An 18790-nucleotide genomic window follows, 5' to 3' on the forward strand; every position below is an offset into this window, starting at 1 on the left:
GGTCAGCAGCCGTGTACCTTAGCCACTAGACCACCGCGGCGGGGCGTGTTGTGTGCGTGCGTGAGTGTGTGTGTGTGTGTGTGTGTGTGTGTGTGTTTACGTGCAGACAAATCTAAATACATGGTCCTCTCTATCATTTTACTATCGTCGAAATGCTGCTGCCGAGGTTGGGATTCAATCCTGCGACCTTCGGGTCAGTAGTCGAGGACCTTAACTATACATAGACTACCGAGGTGGGTGAGAACAAATTACCCAAACACAACGCCATAACTAACCATCCTAATTAAAAACTCAATTTATGTGCTAGTAGCCATGCCAAAGTGGCACAGCTGTGGTCAGTAAACAACGAGAACTGTTTAACTCGTTCATGTTCTGCGTGCGAAGCAGAAGATGCAGGACATGAATTGGAGGATGTACCCAGCACGTCTTTGTTCATGATGATGGTGATCTCTATTTTTACTATACCTGGCGCAATTAAAATCTCCGCAGTTCAAAGGGTGCCGAACAGCGTATAGGTGTCGATTATCACTGATACAAAATTTTAGCTCCAAAACAGCTGACGATTGATCGACTGACTGATTGATTAATCACCATCCCACAACAACAGTTCAAGGCTCTGGAAGGAGAGTTGTTTTGTTTTTGTTTTTATAGCATTCCCCCCCCTCGTAACGAGTGCGGTATGACTGAGGTCTGGAATCGAAACAACGACTTCACACGCGCACAGACATTTTGGGCCATTCGAAAAACGTGCAGGATCAATATTTTTAGAATCGGGAAAAATTGTGTACGCTTTCTCCCTCTTCGTATTGGCGCAGTGTGCATACAACGGAGTGGCTACACCAGTGTCCCAGCCTTTATATACTCCCACAGAGCTTGCAAAAGTTTACAGCACACAAAATTTGCGAGAGGGACGAATCGCTAGCCTGTGGACATGTCCTCTAATTAATCTTCCCAGCACGTATGTATAGTAGCTCTTGCGCCATATGGACTTATTCATTAACTTAGGAGCACATCGGTCTGTCGGAACGCCTCTGAGTGGACTAATTTTGTGTGTGCGTGTGTGTCCGTGTTTTGCTTTTATTTATTTTACCTCTCTCTCTCTCTTTCAACCCCGGGCCCCTATTCTCCAACCCCAATGTAGGGTAGCATACCGAATGCTAGCATCTAGTTAACCTCCCTGCCTTTCTCTCTCTCTAAAGGCACTTTGCATTAGCAGAACAAGACGCTTGTCGTGGATTCCATGTCTTGTAAGCTTGTGTCTCTGGCATGTAAAGTCAATGAAGAAGAAAACGCGGACAGGAAATAATTCTTTCCCATGTCGCTATAAGTGGCCGAAGATCATTTAGGTTTTAAAATAAGCGTACAAGCCGACACTGCCGAGATCGTGTTGACGTTACTCAACAACTCGTTCACATTTCAAGAGCATTGTTATATAGTTGAACTATACGAACAAGTTTGGGTTATGTAAATACGGAGGCTGTGGGTTCGTATTTCACTTGTTGCGCGTTTTTTTTTTTTTTCGTCCAGTTTCTATTTTTTTATGCCACAACTACAACCGCTTCAAATAAGAACTACAAATAAGGGCTATTATGCTTTTATTAGTTCCGCCATCTGATAGTTTCACGTGGTATGAATCAATTTCTCCCAGAGAAAACGTTGTCGGCTTCATATGCAACTAACTACACTGTCTTAGAAGAAACAGTCATCGCCCACACGGAAGAGACAATGACGCTAGCGTGCATAGGGACTTCCATCGGTAGCTTCCATCGTTTCTATGCTGCTGATTAGTATATACTTATATGCTGTATATACATTTCTGTTTTGAGTTTGCATTGTGATGTTTGTACTGTTTGCATTTTTGCTTTGAGTGTTGTAAACTTTCCAACGCAGTAACAGTCGAAAGGGCTCACAGTAATAAAAATGAATTAAATAAATAAATGAAAGGGAAGAGGTGTAAAGTTTAAACGCAGTATCTCCTTCCCTCTCTACCTGGTTGGTCGAGTCCGGAAGAAACCAAGCTTCGTCATAAATGCCAGAATAAAAAAAAAAAGAGAGAGAGAAGCGATGATGTTCTTCTCACAACAATCTCCTGTTGGTCCTGCGCTTCCCGGCGGTAAAGGCGAGGAGTAATGAGTTGTTTGAATGCAACAGCAGGGTTTATCACCCGCTGCGGCGGCTGCATTTTCGGCGGAGGCGAAAATGCTGTAGGCCTGCGCGCTCAGATTTGAGTGCACGTTAAAGAACCCCAGGTGTTCGAAATTTCCGGAGCCCCTTCACTACGGCGTCTTTCATAACCATATCGTGGTTTTGGCACGTTAAACCCCACGTATCAATCAATCAAACCAGGGTTCATTGGCCGCAGTTATCGACAAGAAGGATGTGCAACCGTAAGCCTGCGCATTTAAAGATGGCGTGAAAGGGCTAACTGAGTAAAGGTGTTGTGCTAAAATTGGCATCGCCTTCAAATAATCAGGAGGCGTCTCCCCCCTCCCCCCTTCCTCTTTCCCCATCGCAGGTCTACGGACAATGATGCCATTCAACGTTCCAGCCATCGCACCGCGAACGACACGCTGCACGGAACTAGCACGTTCGAGAACGATCGACGCGGCGAGAACGATCGTCGGCGCGCGCACGCTGTCAGCGGTAATCGACGAGCGCGGAATACAAAGTTACCAGCAGCAGCGCCCACTCGGGGAGCGCCGTCGTAGAACGTACGATTCCGCAGCACGGCGGGCGCGGCGCCGTATACACGGGAGCTCTGCGACGCCGCCGACCTGATTCCGCGAGGCCTGCCCGCCGCGCGGAATACACACACTGCATCGATTTCGGCGTGCACAGCCATAATCGATGTCGACGAAAGAGAAAAAAGTCAAGACGACTGAAAACGAGAGGGGGAAAAAAATGGTGGGACCCACTCGCTGCTGCGTCCAAACACATCTGCAGTCGTGCCGCACCGTATAGAAGAACAGCAGCGTCTGACGGCGCTTCGGGATACATCTATTTGACCCTGTCTATCACCCTACATATATTTTTTTATTTGGCGTAACTCCCATTTTCTTGTTTTCGATCATTCACCGAGCTTTTTCATACTCGTGTGCACGCGGCAAACGTTTAATTTTTTGCGAGTAGCAGCAAGAGAAGTAGGGCACGTACATGTAATAATGCCTTAAGCGCCGGTGGCGCTCTCGACGCTTGGTTTTTTTTTTTTCGTTTCAGAACGCACGCACGCTTGACTGTGAACTTACGTAATGGTTTGCAGTTATCTTGGCGGACCATTGGCTGTTGTGTTACACGGTGGCACGCCGGTGACTATACGTATTTAAGGTTCGTCCATAATGAGTGCAAGGGATGAAAGTACTGCAATCTGAGATGAACTTTATGTGGTGTCCCTATTTGTTTTCATTTTCATTCCTTTGTAAAGACAGATGTGTCATCTCATAGGTTCCGTATGCCCCGTCGCGAGGCGAGTGAAGGTATATATTTCCTATTTTATTAAGTAACAGGGCCAAGCGAAGCGACGCCAGATAAAAGAACGGGAATGCGAATAAAACATACTGTCGTGATTTTTATTTTCCCTTACGAAAAACGCTTTTATACGTTTGTCAAGATGCTGGGAAAATGGCATGTTCCAGAAATGATCTGCGAAAGGAATCGTTTCGATATAGAGAGTGAATGAGTGATGAAAAATAAATCGAACGAAATCGGAAGCTGGTCGCATGAGTGAAGACGAAACGAAGAATGTAACGAAAGCTCGAAAAAAAAAAGTAAGAAATATATGACGTGCTATATTTCACTAGTACTACGAGTCGTAAGAATATTTCAGAAATTGGAAAGTCGGTCCGGTACTACGCGACGTGCACGTAAAATTTTATTAACCGCTAAATTCGGATAACTGATGAGGTCCAAAATTGGACAGAAGTGGTTGCGTAAGAATATAGTATGCGCCATAAGCGTGATAAGCTCCCACGACTTGAGTTTAATGGCCGTAAACTTTGCGAATGTTGTCGCAAATTAAATACGCTCACAACGTTGCACAGTACCGCATAATACGTGGAGATTTTCGCATACTGAATACCAAATGCGCAGTTACGTCGGCCACGTATACCTTACAGCAATGTATAATCTTTAAAACACAGCCATTTTAAATTTGATGCGTTACTAGCGGAAAATTGAATGACGGCTCTTTGCCCCGCACCCTTTTCACGTGTTAGCATGTATTTTGAATTATGATTCCTAGTAGAATTCTAGAAATCACTCGCGCTAAGGAAATGGTATGAAGTTTTACCGAGACTGACTGAAATATCGGCTGTTCTTGAGTGTCTCACGATTAAATAGCTTCTTGGTGACCTAATAAAAACATTCTTTTTGGTTGTAACTCGATATCAAAGTTACACGCGGCGGTAAATATTTGGCAGTGTTTATTTATATGCGCCGATAATTCGATCTCGCGTCAAAGCGAACACTGAAGCAAAATAGGTTGCAACTTTACCATCTGAATTTCGATTACAAAAATATATTTTTCATCTTGCTTCATTTCATATCCTTCTTAAAAGTCCTGTAAAGTGAATAAATACCAAAGCGCGCCCGAAAATAATAGAGCACTTACAAGAAACTTTACGTTTCAAGTACTAAAAAAAATTGAAAAAAAGCAGCCAGCCGGGAAAAATCGATTGAAGTGTTGTCAAAACGATCTTCAAAGGTTCGATAAACCGTGAGCCAGCAAACACCACAAAGGCCTGTCCTAATAGAAAAAAAGAGGCAATTAAAACAAAGTAAAAACGATCGAATGGCGACTGATGGTCAGAGAGATTGGCAAGACTCTAAAACCGTTTTGTTGGATGACAATTGTAAAGGCAGCATTGAACGAAACTGATTGCTTAAAGAGTTTCTTCCCGGAGCGGAATATTTTCGAATTCTTTCCGAAAAAGACTATTTTTATTTTTATGTTTTTTCGCGTCGAAACTAGATATGCAATAATTGTGGTCATTGTAGTATTGCTCTCCTCTTATGTGTACAATAGAAAATATACCCGTCACTGAAAATTTATAAATACATATTTGTATCCACCTTCCCCTGCAGAAACTGTTGACTGCTCTTCTGTTTATTGCATATATATTACTAATACGAACTTCTAACTGTAAAGCGCAAACGTTACAACATTTTTAAAACAAAGAACACACATTTTTTGTCGCAAACTGCCATGAAACATCATTATTATGTTAGTTTCGGCCGATGTGTTATGAGAAAACAAAAATAAATGCATAGAGAGGCAAGCAGCGGGGTAAAAAAAAAAAGAAAAACCCACACAGTTGTCCAACTATGGTAAAAGTAGAAAACAAGCAAAGCAACCTAAGGTGCGTATTTGCACCTAGAGATAGGTGCTTAGAAAATAAAAATAAAAAAAAGTGCGTGCGTTTTTGCAACGCCAGCGCAGCGCGCTTGCCTTGGTCGGGCAGTGAAGTATCCTCGCTGATGTCAGGAGTCGAGGCGCGAGCGGTGCTGGGACATTTTTCGTCTTCTCTTTCCTCCGTGTTATTCGTAGAGTCCATAGCAACGCATCAGCAGGGCACATCGCACATCACACGCAAAACTTCCACGAACGGGCGAGCTGGGCTGGGCACCCGAGCTTGCAAACGGTCCCGCACTCTTCACTGCTCCGCCAGGCCGCCTTGAAATGCGCCCTCCGCCGCACTTGCACCGTGGTCTCATTTAGGCCTTGCATTGGAGCTGCACCCGCCGCCCGGGTTGCATTGCAGCGAATCCCGACGCGGTGCAGCCATTTGCAGGTGCCCGGCGAGCGCGAGCCCTGCGGAGAGAAAATTGCCAAGCAGACGCTCCTGCGCCGCAGAGCGCGAGCGCCCAGCGGCAATATGGCGATAGCGAAGTACCGTTAGCCCGCCAGATGTCCCTACTTTGTGTGTACGTAAAACCAGAGCTCTTCAATTGTACCAGTTGCGACACCACCTTCCAAAACCTGCACAAACCCATGGTCAAGTTTATTGAAACTTGCAGATGGTCGCGTCATCTAGGTATAATAAGAAAAAAACAATAAATTGCGTTTCTTGCAAACTTTTTAACGCCACAAAACAACGCTGGCGTTGTTACAGAAGTTCATTAGTTTGTGTTTATTGTCAACTGATGACGTGACAATCAGCAAACTTCACAATTTTTGTCAACGGCGAGATTGAATTTCGATGATAGAGACGATGGGGAGTGTCGCGACTCTTATGATTGAAAAACTCCTAACGTAAAACGCGTCGGGAAGGCGTAGGGTTGTTGGAAGTGCGTTCAAAAGAATAGAGCGCGCGTGAAGTGTTTTGCAACGTGAGACTCGTGATAAACGTGTGGCATCAAGCTTGTGCTTCAATCAGCGATAATGTCAATAAAACTGTTAAAACGAAACCATAACCACGGATTGGCTTGCGTTGACTCGGTCAACTTGACTAGAACTTGGTCATATATGTCTAGCCACCCTGTTGAAAGAGAGAGAGTGGTGTTCTGTGTCAAGGGTTTTGTGTGATTATTTTCTTCGTGCCAACAGTAGTGTCCTGCGGCGCTCGCTTTCTGTTGCGCCCCTGAACTCCCTTTTAATATATAATATAATGATCCCGTGCTTCTGAAACTGGTAGTGACATTTTAATTAGCAGCCATGTCGTACACGGAAGGCAAAGTGCTCTGTCTTCAGTTCAACCAAGATCACGGTAGGACAGCTGCCTTTGTTTACTTGTGCACACGCTGTAACCGTGCGAGTCAATCTTTTTCATTACGCCGTACATTAGTTTCTTGTACCGTTTAGGCTAAACGCTTCAGAATGTGAAGTACAATGCATGTTGAAAGATGGGTCCCTGTCATATTTCTGTTGAGTGCCAACGCATATCCTTAGGTTTACGAGTTGTGATTCGGGAGTTTTAGAATAGCCTACGCACAGATAGCGGAGGAGATAGCCTCTTTCAGTTTATCCCGCGTGTTTTAAAGCAGTGACAGTATAATGCTGGACAACGTATTTTACTCTTGGCACGCTCTTAGCACCTGGAGCAGCCCCACTGGAGTCGTCTTTGCTGGACGACTCAGCACAGCGCATGAGGTCATGGGAACGTCGCAACTGCATCTTTTTCTTCCCTTAGGTTGCTTTTCCTGTTGCATGGACACTGGACTGCGTATATTCAACGTGGAACCACTTGCCGAGAAGGCGCACTTGAGTACTTGCCACTCTTTAATTTCGGTCGTTCTTTAATTTGTAGACGCTGTTACATAACGATGCTTGTTGACAGACATGTCTCAGGTGGGCAGCCTTGCCACATGCGAAATGCTGCATCGCACGAACCTGTTGGCTATTGTTGGAGGTGGACCTTCGGCAAAGTTTGCCGACAACGCAGGTATGTTCCCGCTTATTTTGGCACAAAACTCTTGGCGTAGTGCACTTACGGAGGCGTACAATGCACTAGTGTGAAGGCATAAAAAGTTGAAGCATTTTTTTTCACGACCTGAATCTGTTTGTTTAACCCTTGACCAAGCACATAAAGTAAGAGAAATAAGTTTTTGAAACAGAGTTTGTTAAGATGTCATTTTTCTCGAAAATGATCCATTAGTGGAATACATTACCACAAGATGTCAGTATTGCCTCCAACGATGCTTTCTTTTCATCTGTATAACTATTACGTGTAATTGTGTTTTGAAGCAAGATAGTAATGTGGCAAATTATTTGTGCTGATTTCTATGTGTAGCTGCTACTTGCACCACACACCCCATTCCACTGTAATGCAGTGCTGCCTTCTATTGACAGCGGGGGCTGTGGGTAACATGATAAATAATTTTGCAGTGCTTATTTGGGACGACTTGACAAAGCGGTTTGTCATGGAGTTCACTTTCCCGACTGCTGTCCTGGCTGTGAGGCTAAGGAGGGACAGGTGTGTATATTGACACGAATTGGGCATGATATCTTCAAGCAGATGCGATCCGTGGCTTTCATGTGTGCATTAGCATATTCCTAGGAGCGAGAGCCCTTTCTTAACCTGGGAGAAGTGAAGTGGTGCATATTGTCGCGCTGCATTTTTTTACCTGATATCGGCAGATCTCCAGTGCACCCCTGCATAGTATATCGTGCAGATTGCTGTTGACAACACTCATGCCTTTGGATGTGTTGATGTATACTTAATAACTTTTGCGGAGCAATAGTACATTATGTGCTGCGAAAAACAAGCATATTAACTGCGCTGTGTACCATCCTGTTACTTCAAAAATTCATTGTGCTATGTTAGCAGCTGCTTTTCTAAAATTTAGGCTTACAGATGACTGAAATGTTTTTCTCGTCAGTTGCCGGCAATTAAGTTTCTGTGTTGAAAACCTCATTCTTGAAATGCACAATATTTAAAAGGGCCCTTCAACACTTTTTCTGCTTGTTTGTAAAATGCTGCCAATCTATATTCAAGGCTCACAACAACACGCATGTCAAACATTACAGCGCAGCACACAGCCTGAAATTTACAATTATCAGTTGGCTAGAAATCATTCTGTATTCTCTTTGCAAGTAATGCATATGTCCAAGTTCATGGCTGTTAGCTGATTTCAGCTTGGTGAGTTGCCTAATTACCGTGGCCGCCATGGGAGGCCACCACATACCTGCGCTTGCGCTCACATTCACTCTGAAAGCTGTGTGTTCGAAGGAAAAAAAAAATTAAAGGGGCCTTGTGTTATGACAGGGTTTGACAAAGGGACACACATCGACCCTTGATCATCCTCCTCCCTGCGTTGCTTTCAGCACACCAGCTGGTACTATGAAGAGAGGCAGAAAACAAGCGTGCAGCAAATCCCTCGCACTCTACTTGTACACAGTGTATTCTAAAAAGTTTTGCTACGCTGGATTTTTGGGGCAATAAGTTTTTTTAATGAAGCCATTAGATAATTACTTATAAAAGTGTTACAAAGCCCCTTTAATACAAATTTTGCTTGACCTCATGAATTTTAATAATCCGAAAATCTTTACTGTCTGTTATGGGAAACATGCTTACTTGTCACTTCTTAAGTAAAGAATTTCTGAAGTGCCAAGATATCACAAGATATCACTGAAAAACTGGCCGTTACTCATGTTGTATATTATTACTTGTTTGTTCTCTTCTGCAAAGGATTTTCGTGGTGACCAGGCGTCAGATCCATGTCATGTCGTTTCTCAATAACCCAGCCAAGCTTTTCACATGTGACACATGGGATAATCCAAGAGGTAATTATGTTTTTGTTAGCACTTACACTTTCCTAAGGATCGCCTAGGATCAGAATGATTGACTTCAGTGTGAAAATAAGCTACCGGAACTTTTTCCAAGTGTATGCTACTTCATTTCAGCCATACTTTTTGTTCCATGTCGCAGTGGGAATTTGGAGAAAAACAGTAAATTATACAGGTCTCGTTCCTCTTCATTCGAATGCATTGTGACTGATTCAGTAACAGTGCTAAAGCAGAAATCATTGATATTTTGTGATAACAATTGCCGGCATTGATTTTTCATGATGTTGTATAGGCATTGCTGGATCTAGGCCACTAGCTGTGCAATTTTGATATCATATAGATGTGCCTGTTTAGGATTGGTTACTGCCTTCACAATCGGGGGCAGAATTACTTTGGAGCTATGGAATTGCATGGTCATCATGTATGCAACTTGATGTACTGCTTGCAATGTTCAGGAGCTTGCTTACAGATCAATGAAACTTCACGTATTTTTCTCACAGGTGGAATTCGCAAACTGAGGGCATGTTAAAAGCAAGATAATCTTATAATGAGAACAGCTGTATTGGGAGATTTTCGTGGTTTCGATAATTCATAATGGGGGATTGTTATACCTCTCTCGAGTGGCAAATATGTCACTTGCAACAAATGACATTAAGCAGACCTAATGTTCTTTTACATGTGTGCTGTCACATGACAAAAACAAGTGTAATTGTGCAATGCTCATGACCTTAGCCCTCCTGAGCTGTGGATTTTGGGAGAAATAAAAATATACTAAAACTTCTATGCAACATTTGTGTATCAACAAAAATAATTTTTATGGTTAAAAAGGTGTGCCTAAAATATAAACACCGCTGTTTTACACAACTTGCCACAGCTGCACGAAGCACTTGAAAACCAACATGGCCGACGATATGACCGGCCGAGAGTCCACTGAACTGAAGCGGGGCGTTTGGCTGACTTCCCGGCTGCAGAAATGAGACGGCGGCAGTGATTTCGTGTAGTCGCCACCTTGGTCACCACAATATGTGCAATGAGACTATCAACATCCGTGATACAGGCAAAAATGACAATAGAGCAAAAATTAAACATGACCAGCATTTAGCCGCTGTAGTTGAGAGCTTTGCAAGTAGCTTTTTTTGTAGAATCTTTCACGCATGCTGTTATATCATCAAACCAGTAATAACTTGCTCTAGTAACGAATAAGGTATTTACAAATGATAAAAGTTGCGTATACATAAGTTAACAGTTAGGCCCCTAAAAGTCGCTGGCATCGAGACTAATAATTCGGTCTGAAATCGAATGCAAATGTATTTTGGGAACTTATTCGACAGAAAATCTCATTTTCATTAAATGGCATTAGTTCCCTGTGTGACAGCAAACAAATGACATTTGCTGTAAATGAAATGATGTTTTACAAGGGCCACATGATATCTTGGGCCACGTGATATCGACAATTCAGTGGGCCATACTAAAGTTCACAGTGCCTTATTCATTGCATCTGGGAGCTCAATTGCTGCTTGCTGCTCTATCCACAAAGTACTTCTCATCTATTGGGCAACATTGTACTAAGGCTGCAATGTTGTGATGCGAAACAGGAGGACTGTAGGCCAATTTCCAGCCAAGTGGCCATATTGTGACAGTGGTGGAATGTAAAGCAGTTGCAAACTTGCATTTAGGTGCACGTTTAAAAATGCCTAGGGGTCGACATTAATCTGGACTGCGCAATTACGACATGCTTTGGGATCATACCTTGCTATGGGACCATAAAGGCCCAGAGTTCAATTAAAATGGATGTATGGGCCAATTTCATTCCTTTCTCTCCAGGTCTCTGCCAAGTGACTCCATCTGCTGCTGCCGAGAGGCACCTGCTAGTCTTTCCTGGCCAAAGGTGTGGAGGCGTCCAGCTTGTGGTGAGATGTGAAAAATTTTGTGAACTTGTGCTTCAACGGTTGCTGTCTTGAGAGATTGCTCATACACTGTACTTTGCTGTCAAATATTTCTTGATGTAGTTCTAACTTTAGAGCAGTCAGAAGCAATGCAACACATGGCTAGGTGTGATGTTTTTATGCTGTGAAATTTTCTATCCTAGTGCTTGGATAGTAGGGCCATTGTCAGGCAGTTAATCTGCTTTTAGCTGTACCTTCTTCTGACATGTAAAATGTTGAAAATGAACAATGAACGAACAAACAAAAATGTAGGAAGCCACTGTTGTAGCTTCCTTTGTGCACATTCTTTCTAGAACATTCATGTCCTTTTCTAGCTTTTCTAATGCGCTATTGGTTGAGAGAAGTTCACCTTACCACCAAATACGGCTGCACAGTCAGTGTCGTGTTTTACACTGTTGTAAATATTTTCACCCATTCTTTGTTCTGTACTTTTAGGACCTCTCTGCAACTGTGCCAAGCATGTCCATGTCACCAGTGACCATCGCTGCCCATCAAAATGACATTGCGTGCATAGCACTGAATCAGGAGGGCACCATGCTTGCCACTGCATCACAGAAGGTTCTTGTTTGATTATCTTTACGTTCAAGGCAGTTAGTTGTACCTGATTGAAAGGCAATAGGCAAACATGAAGTTGGCCTTAATAGTTCTTCAAAATATCCAAAGTATTGCTTTTATGGCACACAGAACTTCACAAAGTGAAAAATGGCCTAAGTATATCTGGTTGGTGAAAATGTCACGGGGCCTCATCTACTCCATAGTTATTAAATGGTGATCGAGTGCTGATACCAAGATAATGTGGTAATGAGAGAAGTGCAGAAAATTGGGGAATAGTGCAGAGGTCTCAAACATGCGGGCTGCATGCGGCCCGCGGACCTTTTGCTAGCAACCCAAGGCTTCACAGGAAATAATGTTTTATGACTTTCCTGAATGGTACGTACTCCCTTTATTTGCTCGCCTATTGTGATAAATAACACTTGGTTTGCGTAAGCCAGGGAGACTGAACTGGTCTCAAAGCAAATTTTTTCTCCCGCGGTGTACCTCATGTGGCCCCTATGAGCTAAATTATCACGCTGGGATGAAAATTAAATTGGCATCGAAACCGGACATCAAATCCTCTTCATAAATTATCCATATGTCAGATATGGAAAAGGCGTTTTGTTAAATGGAAATATTAGTGAGCATTGATTTAACCATCTTCACTATACCAGCCCCTATGGGACCGAAGTTCCTGGCTGCGGCCAACTTGCTGAGGCTGAGGCAACTTGCCGAGTTCGAGACCCTTGTCACAACGGAGGGTCATTTTTTTTTTTCTAATAATCCTTTCTTAAACAGATTGCGATTCAGCCAGCTAGGATAGCTTGCGTTCCCAGCTTAGTTATCTTTTCTGAACATGGGAGAATATTTTTCAAAAGGGTAGCTGTTGCTGTTTTAGGCACGTGACATGAAATAAGTGAACACGTAGCTTGGTGACATTGGATATTGGCAAGTGTTTGCATATCATTTATTAAAAATAAAGGGAAACAAGGATTAAGTAGGCTGACAGCAGTCGCTACCAAGAAGGGCACCGCATCTAATGCGTATTTTATCCTCCTAATCTCTCCCCTCCCTGGTTCTGTCAACCGGCCCCGCCGCGGTGGTCTAGTGGCTAAGGTACTCGGCTGCTGACCCGCAGGACGCGGGTTCGAATCCCGGCTGCGGCAGCTGCATTTCCGATGGAGGCGAAAATGTTGTAGGCCCGTATGCTCAGATTTGGGTGCATGTTAAAGAACCCCAAGTGGTCTAAATTTCCGGAGCCCTCCACTACGGCGTCTCTCATAATCATATAGTGGTTTTGGGACGTTAAACCCCACATATCAATCAATCAATGGTTCCGTCAACAGGGCTTGACGGATTGTTTAAGAGAAAGATGCTCGTTCTTAACTATTTTTCTTGTTAGTTTGTAAAAAAAATGTGTGCATCGGAATGGCATAAATACAATAAATTACATCTTTAGCTTCACGTGACACTGCTTGCTTCTGAACTAATTCAGAATTTGGGTAGCAGTGTGTGTACTCTTGTGTTCCAATTTCACACTCTATGCTTGTGATGCCTAAAAATACACGTAGCCCATGCCAGCTGCATTGCATTTGCCACCATCACGAGGATATTATCATCTTAGTGATATTAGTGAGCCCTGTGTTTCACTCAGACTATTTTTCAAGTGGCTTGCCTAGGTAGATCTGCCATGTAGTACAATGTGAGAGTTCGGAAATCTTTTCAGCATACAACGCAACAGATAGTCCTGAACTCTATAGATTCAAATGCACGCATTCACATTTTCTTGCTTTGAGTTTTGCATAAACATTTGTGTATTCTCTTGTGCAGGGCACCTTGATTAGAGTATTTGATACTCTGAAACGCAACCTGGTTGTGGAGCTGAGGAGAGGAGCTGACCCGGCAACACTTTACTGGTATGCATTGTTGTATGTTGGCATTTTTGCCTGGTGGCATATTTTCGGACGTGTTAGTTGCATCTGATGCATTGTCTTTCAGCATAAATTTTAGCCAGGACTCGGAGTACATCTGTGCGTCAAGTGACAAAGGGACAATCCACATCTTCGCCTTGAAAAACACGAAGCTAAACAAACGATCAACGTGAGTCAGTGCTTGTGGCACTACTACTGTTCTGTAAATACTCTACCGCTGCAAAATATATATAATGCAATGATGTAAAATAGCTTTGTGGACCCGTATTTGGGCACCACTGACTTAACCAAATACCAGCACTGTCTGTTTCCTTGGTTTGTATGCAGCTTTCAGAAGATGGTGTTCCTCGGACCTTACATGGAGTCTCAGTGGGCTCTGGCAAACTTCACAGTACAAGCCGAGTGTGCCTGCATTTGTGCTTTTGGAACTGGGTCATCGGTGTACGGTAGGTGGTTGACTCCGCTGCATCTCATACGGGCGGTGCCTACATGCACGGTGCATGGGAGACACTCGGAACAGACAGCACATTGCGAGCCTGAGCTGAACCTGCAGACTCTGCATGATCTGTTCACTGCTGTTCTAATTTTGTTGTGTGCAGGGACCGTCGACTCTGCATACATGTCTGCAGCCTAGGTTTGAGACCTTTAGCCTCGACAACATGAACTCAATTAAAGGAATATAAAGCGCCTTTGTGCTGCAACTTCTAGGGACACCCACTAGGGCCGCCTTTATGGTTATCCCTAGTACAACCACGTGTTTTTACTCTGCCTCGGGATATTTAACAAAATTTTTGCTGCCAATATTTTCAGCCAATTCGCTAGATTGGATCCTGAAATTGATAGGGACAAACTTCATACCAAGCAGAAACTACGGTAAAATAATGAATTTAATGCATTGTTCACAAACTGTCAAGTCTAGTGGCAGCGCCGTGAACTAGAGGATATGACGTTGGGCGAGGTCAGACTCGCCGGAAACTGGCAAACCAACAATGCCAGCCATCGCCCGCGTCTCTCGACTCGTTCAACTTTCTCTACGGTTCCCAGAACCGGTATGAACAGCAACAGCAGCGTACGATGCTTCCGGCTGGGGCTAAGCGCCAGCGCTTTTGTGGAAGGGAACAAGTGGAGTGAAAGGACAGCTGGAGAAAAAGAAAAGGGGGATAAGAACATGTCCGTCCTGCACGCGCCTTGGTGATTTCGGCGTCGCTGCTCGTGCTCGAGAGCAGCTCCCACGCGCTCACAATCCGTCAAAAACTGTTCAAAAATACGTGTGATAAACTCCGTTTTTTGGAACAGTGTCATCTTCCAAGTGTAATTTCAAAGTTTCGCCAGTTTTTTCAATTTTTGTTCAGTATCCCTTTAAAGGGCCACTCACCAGGTTTGACAATTTTGAGCTGACAAGCGCAATGCGTAGACGAGGCGTTCATGATCATGTCTGCCGAAATTTGCAACGCTACGCTGCGCGGAAATGGGTCAAATTTCAAGATGAAAGCTTCTCCCCCTCCCTTCTGCCGGTGCGTGCCCAGAGAATGAGGGCATGACGTGCGCGTATGAATGTCCTTACGTACACGGCAATGCAGTGACGTTGGTCCTCTACTTAGACAACTCTGCTCTGACGTTGCAAACAGTGGCACGTGACATGGCGAAAATTATTTAGCAAAGCATGCGTAGTTTATGTAATTTGTTGCTTGAAGAGATTAATAAAGCTCTAGTTAAATAATGAGACGCAATAAGGGAATGTGAGCATCTTTTTTCCATTGTTCTCCTGTGAATTGCAACGAGATGAGGGGCTAATGTGCCGGCTCTTCGCATGCATTCGTGTACCCGGGGTCAGCGCATTGAGCAGACGACCACCGCGGAACGCTCCTACGCTTTCCCGCACTCATTGTGCTCATCTATTCTACCGCGTCTAAGCCAGCGTTTCCAAACTATCCGGCAGAAGCAGGCAGAAGACCACAAAATAACGCTGGTCAACAAAGCAACGCCGCTCGCGTGCTCGTGGGTTGGACTTGTTTGGGCACGTCATGCGCACGTGACCTTTGGTTGGATGCCGTAGAGGGTGGGGAAGAGATTTGTCTTGCGAAGGCTATGCGGAGGAGCGGCAAGGGTTTTGAGCTCACTTCCCCTCGTCGTCGCTTCGCACCGCTTCAAAAAACCCGTTTTCTCCACTCGTGATGAACGGATTCAAAAAAAATTTTGTGGCAAAATGTTCCTCATCGGACACCCAACAACTAAAATTTGGTATGGGGCCTGGTGAGTGGCCCTTTAAAGTACCGTAATTACTCGAATCTAACGCGCACCTTTTTTCCGGTTAAGCGAGTTCATAAATCGCATGCGCGTTAGAATCGAGTACGAACAAAAATTACGGTCAATCTATTGCCATCGGCAAATCCAAATGGCCGCCCCCTATGTACGTCGGCATGGCGCGTTGGCCATTTCTCCCTATGTGTTTCCCATGTGCGGCACTTCGTACGTGTGCTGAGGGGTTCGTCATCTAGTAGTGCATTAGCATCGACAGTGTGGAAGGGCCGACTCCAAAAACTTGAGTGCACCACGATGCCGCTTTTAAAAGAAAAGTCATCGCGTGTGCAGAAACGGACGGAAATCGGGCCGCATCGCGGTCGTTCGCAGTTCCCGAAACGTATGTGCGGGACCGGCGGAAACAAAAGCAGGAAATTGTCAACAGCAAAGCTTCACGCAAAGGCTTCAGTGGACTACAGCAGGGTCGGTTTCCGCAAATTAAAGAGCTGCTCGGCGAGTATGTGCTTGAGCAGCGAGCGGCACAGCGGCCCGTGACGACAGAACTGCTCCAAGTGCGGGCTATGCAATTAGTCTTAGAAAACAGTCTAATGCGGAGCCAGTTTAAAGCGAGCAGGTGCTGGCTAACTAATTTTATGAAAAGAAAAGGCTTTTTCCTCCGAAGGGGAACATGCATATGCGAAAAGTTTTGCGGAGGAGTCCGATCAAAAGCTTCACAGTTTTCAGAGGTTCGTCCTAAACTTGCGGCGCAACAACAGCTACCTACTTGGGCAAATCGGGAATGCCGATCAGACGCCTCTTTACTTCGACATGCCTGGCACCACAACCGTCGAGAAGAAGGGGGCGAAGCAAGTTCGCGTGCTGACATCGGTCCACGGTAAAACTACAGTGACGGCAATGCTCTGTTACACGTCAGATGGGCACAAGCTTCGCCCCTACCTCATATTTAAATAGAAGACGCTTCCGAAAGGAGTCGTTTTTTCGAGTGGTGCGATCGTGCGGGCCAGCGAGAAAAATGGGTGCGCGTTGCAATCGGTGTCTTACGTTTTTTTTTTTTTTTTTCGCGGTGGAAATCGGGTGCGCGTTACAATCGAGGGCACGGTAGAATCGAGTAAATACGGTAACATGTGCAGAAAGAGACAGTGCACAATATATCAACACACAAGCACACATATGGGCACACACCTGTACTCGAACACAGTTAAAGGGACTGTTTACTGCTCTGAAAAAAATTTCTGATTGTGCTGCAAATAAGAAGATCGTTCATCACATTAGCAGCGACGAGCATGCTTTTGTCCCATAAAAAAGAATTCTAACATAAACTTGGTTGAAAGTTGACAAAAGATAACCGCTTGCATCCCCAACAGGGATGTGGTCAATCTACTGGTAGGACAAGAAATCCTTGCAGGGTAGACTTATTTTGCTTAAAAACAAGCTTGTATAACCTGGAACTGTATTTTACGCACTTGAGGCGGCTTTAAGCTTTGCCAGAGACTAGTTCTTGCTCTTTTTGTCTCGCGTTTAAAAAGGCGCCTGGCGGCGCTGCCGGCGGCGTGGTCGATTCCTGTATGTCCGCCTGCTAACCTTCTGGTGGAGAAATGTGAAAATGGCATCCGCCGCCGCTCATAAAAACCACGAAAAAGTGTTTGCGTGCCTTGAATGACCACTAAGGTATTTGTTTTATTAATAAACAAGACTTGGAGCCTGCAAAAATTGCACACAGTTTCAGTTTTTGACTTTCACCGGCATGATGATTGCCATCGCCTCCACTGACCAGGTTTGTGGGCATTTATCCCGCCGATAAAAGAAAACCGAACGCAGTTTGAAAAATTTTATTTTAAATATTTCTACACACTTTCTAGAGAAACCGCTGCATCGTTTGACTTTTCCATGTTACGCTATTTATTGTGACACAAAACAGTATAGCAGTGAAGGACGGTGGACAGCCCCTTTAAGTTTTTGACATGACAGTTGCTAGAACACACAGCCAGGTTCTCTCGGCAGCTATGGGCAGCTGCTGTTGCAGGCCTGTATGCACTCAGATATTGGAATTTCGATAATCCTGATGAATCCTTTCTTTATAATGTTGCTTTATATTGGCATGTAAAATCCTTGGATTTATTACATAATTAAATGTCATTTTCATAGTAAAGAATCTTGCTGGGGAGCCAGATTCATTCCCTTGCATTGAAAGAAAATTGTTTGTCCGAAATATAGAAGTGAAGGGCCTAATGTAGATGTCCACAATTAGTTCAGTTATTACGAAGCTCTTTGGTAAAATGAATACACTTAAATGCCCTTTCTTTTGTAGCAATCTGTGTTGACGGCTCATTCCACAAGTACGTCTTCACCAAGGACGGCAACTGCAACAGGGAGGCATATGACATCTTCCTGGACGCTTGTGAAGATGATGATCTCTGATAATCTGCGACTTGTAAATTTGTACATATGACTAGTCAAATAAACCTGTTTTTAGCTGTTTCTTAGCATGTCTCTTGTCAAGTTTTTTGAGTTTCTTCAGTGTTCAGAATTGAAAAGCTTTGGAAACTGGAACTTGGAAGTATATGTACTGTTCAACTTAATAAGACACACATGCCAGGTAATAGTTCTTGTCCCTTATGAGGTGTACCTATATAAACAGGGTACCACGTCTTAAAAACTAGTGGGTGCTTGTTCATTTTGGGAAAAAAATATACAAAAGAACGCAGACAAAAAAATGAGGGATGACAATCGTACACACACGCACACCATAGCCTCCACACACACACACACACACACATATATATATATATATATATATATATATATATATATATATATATATATATATATATATATATATATATATATATATATATATATATATATATATATATATATATATATATAAAGCAGTTCAG

At 43.8% G+C, this 18790-nt stretch overlaps 2 protein-coding genes across 2 annotated transcripts in view; one reads left to right on the plus strand and one right to left on the minus strand.

Moving 5' to 3' along the window:
• The window catches only part of Eip78C (Ecdysone-induced protein 78C), a 108632-nt gene extending 102930 nt beyond the window's left edge, over window positions 1–5702 (minus strand). The window contains exon 1 of the mRNA XM_075879002.1: window positions 5444–5702. Coding sequence (XP_075735117.1) covers window positions 5444–5549 — 106 coding nt within the window. The 5' untranslated portion in view covers window positions 5550–5702. The remainder of the gene's footprint in view (window positions 1–5443) is intronic.
• Window positions 5703–6380: 678 nt separating this feature from the next.
• On the plus strand, window positions 6381–18376 carry LOC119170158 (WD repeat domain phosphoinositide-interacting protein 4-like). The gene is made up of 11 exons (XM_037421225.2): window positions 6381–6701; window positions 7125–7199; window positions 7272–7376; window positions 7820–7907; window positions 9123–9217; window positions 11045–11130; window positions 11602–11724; window positions 13531–13616; window positions 13699–13800; window positions 13959–14077; window positions 18202–18376. The coding sequence occupies exons 1-11, from the start codon at window positions 6650–6652 to the stop codon at window positions 18309–18311; spliced, it is 1041 nt and encodes a 346-aa protein (XP_037277122.2). The 5' UTR covers window positions 6381–6649; the 3' UTR covers window positions 18312–18376.
• The last annotated feature ends 414 nt before the right edge of the window (window positions 18377–18790 follow it).

The sequence above is a fragment of the Rhipicephalus microplus genome, chromosome 2, assembly GCF_043290135.1.
Source record: "Rhipicephalus microplus isolate Deutch F79 chromosome 2, USDA_Rmic, whole genome shotgun sequence".
Lineage (NCBI taxonomy): Eukaryota > Metazoa > Arthropoda > Arachnida > Ixodida > Ixodidae > Rhipicephalus > Rhipicephalus microplus.

Coding starts and splice junctions, on each gene's coding strand:
- LOC119170158 (XM_037421225.2), top strand. CDS start 6,650: ATGTCGTACACGGAAGGCAAAGTGCTCTGTCTTCAGTTCAACCAAGAT. Junction 9,218..11,044: donor CACATGGGATAATCCAAGAG/GTAATTATGTTT, acceptor CTTTCTCTCCAG/GTCTCTGCCAAGTGACTCCA. Junction 13,617..13,698: donor GACCCGGCAACACTTTACTG/GTATGCATTGTT, acceptor ATTGTCTTTCAG/CATAAATTTTAGCCAGGACT.